Source organism: Mus musculus, chromosome X, assembly GCF_000001635.26.
Source record: "Mus musculus strain C57BL/6J chromosome X, GRCm38.p6 C57BL/6J".
In the NCBI taxonomy this organism is placed as follows: Eukaryota; Metazoa; Chordata; class Mammalia; order Rodentia; family Muridae; genus Mus; species Mus musculus.
In genome coordinates, this window is record NC_000086.7 from 86043731 (window position 1) to 86051737 (window position 8007).

At 40.9% G+C, this 8007-nt stretch overlaps 1 protein-coding gene across 1 annotated transcript; it reads left to right on the plus strand.

Moving 5' to 3' along the window:
• Positions 1-468: 468 nt before the first annotated feature.
• On the plus strand, positions 469-3583 carry Samt3 (spermatogenesis associated multipass transmembrane protein 3). The gene is made up of 3 exons (NM_028554.3): positions 469-619; positions 960-1075; positions 2803-3583. Exons 2-3 carry the CDS (start codon positions 1047-1049, stop codon positions 3473-3475), a joined length of 702 nt encoding a protein of 233 aa, NP_082830.2. The 5' UTR covers positions 469-619; positions 960-1046; the 3' UTR covers positions 3476-3583.
• The last annotated feature ends 4424 nt before the right edge of the window (positions 3584-8007 follow it).

Sequence of the window (8007 nt, forward strand, 5' to 3'; positions counted from 1 at the left end):
ATTTTATCACAGCAATAGAAACCTGAAAAAAGACAGTCATGTTTAAGGCAAAACACAGAAAGAGAAAAGGTAGATTTGTTTGTAATCAAAACAAAATTCTCCTAGGAGCTCAGCAATTACAGACTTCCAATACCTAATATGTGTCTGTGTGGAAGAGACATAAAAGGCCAGGTATCCCCAAAGTCTCTAAAAGATGCTTGACCTTTACTGTGGAACACCAGTTTTCCATTTCTACTATGTAAGTAATTCTTTTCTCTTTTAAAATATTTTTTTTGTTATGGCCATCAGATATTACAGTAGCTATTTGATACATGACTTCAAAAGTAAATTTCTCTTTTGAAGACTTCTCTCACACACAGGGAGGTTTAGCACATTGGTCTGTTAAAAATATTCACAGCCAACACCATTGCTCACAATTCACCATTATGCCCTTGTAGTCATGGAAACATAAGAAGTTTTAGCCTTGTTAGTTTATCTTAACAGTTAACAGCCACTAACAGTTGAACTTCTCACAGGAGTCAAAGAGGCAAGTATTTTATATTTTTCATGTAGTTTTCATCAATCATGTTCACTTTCATAGGACACAGAAGACCAGAGAAAGCCTTTGGTATATGATTAGGTGAGTGTAAATTCTGCCGAGTATCCTAAGTGTTAGGTAGCCCAGGGAGTAACTATAAGGTCTCAAGGTTCTGCAGTGTCCATTATATCTGTGAAACTTCCTGATGCTGAGTGTATAAGTGATCTTTTATGCACTGTTTCACTGTCTATAAAATGGGGATATTAGTATGGCTATCATTGGATGGTTAATAGTATCAGATGTGCTAACGGCCCTGAAAGGTTTAAAGGAGACTCGAACAAAGTAAAGCACAGGCGAGGAATGGAAAGGCTTGTGAGAGCTAAGCACTGGCAAGATGTTCTGAGCTAAAATATCTGCCTAACAGAACGTTTTTTTCCTACAGGTGGTGTTTCTTATCTTCTTATGACTCCCTCTATTGTCGACATTTCTTGTAACTAGGAAGATCATTTACGATCCTGTCGACTTCCAAATGAATTTCCTCACCTGCGATATACAAAGGTAAAAACTTAAAACAATTTATATGAGCCAGGTGTGGTGGTGCACACCTTTGATCCCAGTACTCAGGAGGCAGAGGCAGGCAGATTTCTGAGTTCAAGGTCAGCGTGGTCTACAAAGTGAGTTCCAGGACAGCCAGGGCTACACAGAGAAACCGTGTCTCGAAAAACAAAAACAAAAACAAAAAATTATCTGGAGGCTTTCTACTTGGGTCTTTATGGAACAAATGTATCTACTTAATGGTTTTCAGACATGGGCACCACTAAATCCTGCACGGCTAGCTCTCTTACTGAGCACACACTGTACACACACACACACACACACACACACACACACACACACACACACATTCCCTATCCTGTTTCCAATATTTCTTCAAACAACACAGTTCCTGCATTCCACTGCTTCAGATCTGCCTTGGCAAGGAGGAGCTCATGGGCAGGGGACAGGGGTGTTACCAAGCCACCATAACGTGCAAACCCATCTTGCTGATGTAACTTCCCAAGCGGTACAGCTACTGTCTTCTTCCAGTTAGAAAGCACATTGCAAAACAAAACAAAAACAAAAACAAAAACACCACTGTAGAGGAGTGGGTAGCTGGTAGGGTTTCTGGGAAGTGGATACAGTTCCCTTCAACCTTCAGAATAGCCACTGGCCATGACATTATCCACATGCTTAGTGACTAAAGGAATCTACCTTCTTTTCCTCTAAATAACAGTGCAGTTCCTCAGGATTAACACTACATCCAAAGATTTCAACTAAGAGAATTACCAGAGAAGTTGTCTCATAGGGCCAATATGGAATACAAGGCTTGTGTCAAAGACATCTGTCAAGACGTTTTGTTTCACTGAAAGGAATCCAAATATAAATGTGAAATTTTGAATAAGATATGGGTAATAAGATATTTCTGTGACTCTACCTATTTTATACATAGATTTTGGATATGGGGTACTAAGAAAATAATCCAAGAGCTCACATATATTAGGCAATCATTGTACCACTGTGATATTCCCAGCCTAGTTACCTGTAGATTTTGAAGGTTGTTTACACTGTGGCTTTATTTTCAAAAACGTGTATAGCTTTCTTCAGAAATGTGAACATTTCAGAAACATGTACAAAGAAGAATGAAAGTGTGAGCTATTCTGTTGGTCTACTTAGGGTTCCTTCTATGGATCTTATGCTTACGTCTCTCTCAGTACATATATAAAATACTTATATATGTCAAGGATATTATTATTTTGACAAAAATGTGTTTCTCTCAGCAGGTCTCATAGAAGAGTTCAGTTTGTAATGGTTATGAAATGTTCTGCTATAATTCTTTAGAAATGACAGAGCATTGCTCTGCTTATTACTTTCCTTTAAATTATTAATAATATTGATATACTGCAAACAAAGGTGAAATAGATATCATCTTACATATCATATTGTAAAGTCTTATATCACTATTAATTCCAAGAATTGAAATTCCTAGTCCACCAATACAAACATTCTAGCATTTGACATTTATTACATAATTACAATAATTACATCTGTCACACTGTGAATTTCTAAGCTTCTTAAATTCTTACCTATAGGTTGTAGAACCCTAATACATACATAGACCATGTAAATACAACTTTGAGACATCAGGGACAAGGTATAGGCACTTAGTGCTCTATAAACCATAACTCATTCTGTTTTTCCCTCTCCTTTCCTGGCTTGACTCTATACTTCTTAAATTCAATCTTCAGATTTGCTGTGTCAAAGGAATATATCTTCAGACTGAGTGGACTCATTTGCAGCCTAACAGCTGTGGTGTTTGAAATAATCCTTGCAAACAGCCGATGCTGGCGCCTATGGGAATTTGACGATAAGACTGTACAGTTCGTGTTTTTTGGACTCTGGGAAGCTTATTACCATCAAGTGTTTAACATCTCTGGATCTACCACCCGGACTCTGGTGCACAGCCCTATCAACTCTACATGGACTATTTCACCTGAATTCCACTATGCACAGACATTGATAGTATGGGCGATTTTGTTGAAACCTGTAGTCCTACTTTTTAATGCAATGGCCGTTAAGATAGACTACACGAATGACTCGTTTGTTAAGGGACAGATGCTTTTGTACAAGATCTCTGCCTCACTTTTGTGTATTAGCAGCCTTTGCACATTTGTTTCCGTGAGCTGGAACCATGTTGTAGACCTTTACGGCCAAACCACACTTGATTTTCCACCCAGCTTTCCTGTTAAGAAAAAGGATCTTAAAATGAAACACTATACTGCTGCATTCCCAATAGGGGTCCTGACAGCTACCATGTCACTCTTTGGTGTGATTATATTCCTCTTTGAGATGAGCTCTTTGGATCCACAGAGTGAAGTGGAGGCCCAGTGTGCTTCCAGACTGATCAATCAAAAGACATGAGGCGGGGGCTCTGGCATCTGCCAGAAGATTTCTTTAAAAATGTGTCTGTATGCACACATTACTAATGTACTCATCAACTTATTCCAAATAAAACATCAACTTGGTTTCTCTCTGTGTGTGTCTCAAGCTTGTATCTCCCTCTACTTGTCAGATCTGTTCCTTTCTTTAAAGTTTTTCACATCTGAAAGTCTGCCAGCCACAATCATATGTTCAGATACTGCCAGCAGTCTATGGCAGGCAAAAGTACTGGTGAGACACAAACAGCATGAATCAAAAAGACTGACACTAAGGGGAGGGGTTTGCAGTTAAACTGAGAAAGGACACAAGAATCTCATCATGTTTACAGGTTGGAGACATTTAAGTCCTGCTATGTTGTAAGTGAGAAGCAGAACTTCTTAACCTTGCTACTGCTAAATGTTTTTGTGTGATTTCTTTAGGTAGGAAGGCCAATCTGCTCACTGAAGATGCTGAGTGCCTGTAGCCTCTTCTCACTAGCATCTAGTAGCCAGCTTCTTTCTCCCTGCTTGTAAACATCTCAAATATCCAGAAATGGTGCTCTAGATGTGCCAAACTAATCACTATGGAGAACCATATAGGTGCATATGGACACAATCCAGGTGGGTAGATGCTCCTTGATGGACTGTGAAAAATAGTGTCGGGGCCAGGAACACTGCTCTAGTTCTTCGGAGTCCCATAATGGGAAGCAAGTGAAATATCTTCCATGGAAACAATGCAGTATCTTCTCCAATAAAATTGGAGATATGGGCTATAGAGCTCATAACTTGGAATTCAGAAGTCTGTATTTCCCAGGAGAGCTTCCTGAATCATTGTGTCCCATCTGGGGGTAACTGGATAGCAACGTTTCTTTGGTGGATAGTTCAGCCTCTGGGGGAAGTGATTGGACATAGTGTTCCATTAAACAGCTGCATTTTCACTTTGGTCCTCTCCACTTTGTTCCACCTTTCAGAATCATACATAGGATAAGCCCTTGAGATGAGAAGAGGAGGAAACACTAGTTAGCATACCTAAGAAGAAAGAGGAGTTATCCATTCATATAAAGTAACTCAGGTATCCAGGCAGATCAGAGAAGCGCTGGTACAAGCTGTTGCTGCTGTTTCACATGGAGTTCCTGAGAGGCTCTGCCAGTGCCTGACTGATACAGAAGTGGATGCTTACAGTCATTCATTAGACAGAGCACAGGGTCCCCAATGAAGGAGCTAAAGAAAGTAGCCAAGTTGCTGAAGGGGTTTGCAGCCACATAGTAGGAACAACAATATGAACTAACCAGTACCTCCAGAGCTCCCTGGGACTAAACCAACCATCAAAGAAAACACACGGAGAGACTCATGGTCCTAGCTACATATGTAATTGAGGATGGCCTAGTTGGTCATCAATGGGAGTAGAGGCCCTTGGTCCTGTGATGGTTCTATTCCCCAGTATAGGGGAATGTCAGGGCCAGGAAGTGAGAGTGGGTGGGTTGGGGAGCAGGGGAATGGGGGAGAGGATAGGGGATTTTCGGAGGAGAAATTAAGAAAGGGGATAACATTTGAAATCTAAGTAAAGAAAAATATCTAATTAAAAATTAAAAATAAAGAAAAATAAAGTGGAGATTAATGCTAGTGACATGGGCTTCAGGTTTCAACAGAAAAGAGATTGGGGAAAGGGAGCAGCGTTGTTCCTATCACTAATGAGTGCTGGGGAAGTTGAGGTCCAGTGCTCAGGTAAACACAACCTAAAGCCCATGTCACTAGCATTAACCTCCACTTTACTTTTACCTGAGCAGTGTTGGTGTAGTTTTTTAAAACTATTTTATTGGGTTCTTATAAAATGTCTATCTCCTTCTAACTCTTATTCCACCCTAATCCTTTCCAAACTCCCAACAATATGTAGGAGAGAAAGAAAGTTAAAGGGGAAAGGGGGCATCGATCTCTATAGACTACTTTTGGCTAATTATAATTATCAGGTTACTTAGAGCAAGGCCAATCTTCACAGGCAGGATATCTCCAACTTCTGCTCATCTCTTCTCTCACCAACACTTAACAAAATGAAATAATAGCAACCAGGAGTAGGCCGGGAGAACAACGGCCAACTTCTTTTCCTTCTGAGTGCCTCTGTCCCTCTCTGAGCTCTGCCATTCCCTCTCCAGGGTCTCCAGAATTAAACTATCTGCACTGGTAAAAAATGACATCCCCCCCACCCCTAGAGCATGATACAATCATAGTTAATGGCAGTGGACCAACTGAAGAAGCCCCATATCCCACATCTGTGATTAAAACAAAACCATAAGCATATAGCACTACTGGAACAGGATAACGTAAAATGCTGAGAGTAATATGCCTCCATTATTGGTACTTTGCTACCTTCCATCATGATTAGAGGATGAGGTTAGTTGTACACACAGTGCTTGAGAGCTGAACATGCCTGCATGCTACGGCAAACAGGTAACCCAAAGTAATAGAGACAAGGTAAATGACAATGAAGACATGTTACTCTTGTCCTTCATTTAGTCACCTTGTGGCCTTCAGTGATAAGTCAGTCTGACAAAACATAGCTCTAATCTCAAAAGATTAGAGACAACAGTTTTTATGGAGAGAAACATCAGGGACTGTGGTGGTTAAAATAGGTATGTCTGAAGTGGAAATTTCTGGTTTCTCTGGAAACTTAGTTATGTCGTATGATGTTTTCTGGGCAGACAGGTGAAAAGATGTTTGGTTGAAGCAGATACACGGAAGATCATTGAAACAGACACAGGAAAGAATGCTTTGCTGAAGCAGACATAGTTGAGAGGATGTTCTGCTGAAGTAGACATAGTTGAAAGGATGTTTTGCTAAAGCAGACACATGAGAGGACATGTGATGTTTAGAAAGAATATGATCCCACAGACAGTGGGAGGAGGTTCTGGTATTGGTTTGCCTTGCTCTCCCTTGTTAGTCTTTGCTGACAGTGCTCTTGTATTGGTTTGTTTTACATCACATTCCTGATCTTCACTTGTCATGACTTTATGGAGAGTAACTTGCCAGAGAACTTGTGATATTCCAGTGGCTTTTTTGCCACTTCCACAGAATCAGGACAAGTGGATGAGGCTCTTGGTTTCTTCTGGATGAAATTGTTGTTGCTGATTCCTTTTGGTGTTTTTCTAGAGGACTGGCCTGGTAACAATGAAGATTGGAATATCCCCAAAGAACTATTTCTAAACAGATCCACAACCCCTATTTCCTGACTCTGGTGGGTGGTGGGCTAGAAGGGGGGGTTTGAAGTGTTTAAAAACCTTTATTGACATAGGTTCTAAAAAAATTAAAGTCTATATATGTTTCCCATAGATTCATGTGTTTGAATACTTTCCCCATAGAGAATGACATTATTAGAAGGTGTGGCCTTCTTGGAGTGGGTGTGGCTTTGTTGAAGGAACTGTGTCATTGTGGAGGTGGTCTTTGAGGTCTCATACATAAGCTCAATCTACACCCAGTATGGAAGAGTCATCTTCTTGTTGATCAGATGTAAAGCTCTCAGCTCCTTCTACAGCAATGTGTCTGCCTGCAGGCTGCCCTGCTTCCTGCCATGATGATAAGGGACAGGATCTGTGACATTGTAAGCCCGTCCCAATTAAATGTTTTCTTTTAAAGAGTTGCCTTGGTCATGATGTCTCTTCATACCAATAAAACCCTTACTAAGACAGGACCATAGCTTTGGAACATGGATTCAGGTTACCTCACACATCATCTCTCTATATTCAAACAGTTTCCTGAACTTTTCTTTTCATCTATTTTTTAAAATTTATTTACATTTCAAGTGTTATCCTCTTACCTGGTACCTCCTCCCAGAAACCTCCTATCCCATCCCCCTCCCCTGCATCTATGAGGATGATGTTCTACCCACCCACCCACTCCCACCTCCCTGCCCTCGATTTTCCTACACTGGAGCATCAATCGAGCCTTCATAGGACCAAGGACCTCTCCTCCCATTGATGCCTGACAAGGCCATTCTCTGCTACATATGCAGCTGGAGCTATGTGTACTCCTTGGTTGGTGGCTTAGTCCCTGAGAGCTCTTGGGGTTCTGGTTAGTTGATATTGTTGTTCATCCTATTGGGTTGCAAATTCCTTCAGCTCCTTCAGTCCTTCCTCTAAATCCTCCATTGGGGACCCTGTGTTCAGTCCAATGGTTGGCTGCTAACATCTACCTCTGTATTTGTAAGGCTCTGGCAGGGCCTCTCAGGAGACAGATATATCAGGCTCCTTTCAGCAAGCATATCTTAGCATTCACAATAGTGTCAGAGTTTGGTAACTGCATCTGGGATGAATCCCCAGGTGGGACAGTCTCTGGATGGTCCTTCCTTCAGTGTCTGCTCTGCACTTTGTCTCCATATTTGCTCCCATGAGTATTTTGTTCCCCTTTCTAAGGACTGAAGCACCTACACTTTGGTCTTCCTTCTTCTTGATCTTAATGAGGTTCGTGAATTGTATCTCAGGTATTTGGAGCTTTGGGGCTAATATCCGCTTATTAGTGAGTGCATATCATGTGTGTTCTTTTGTG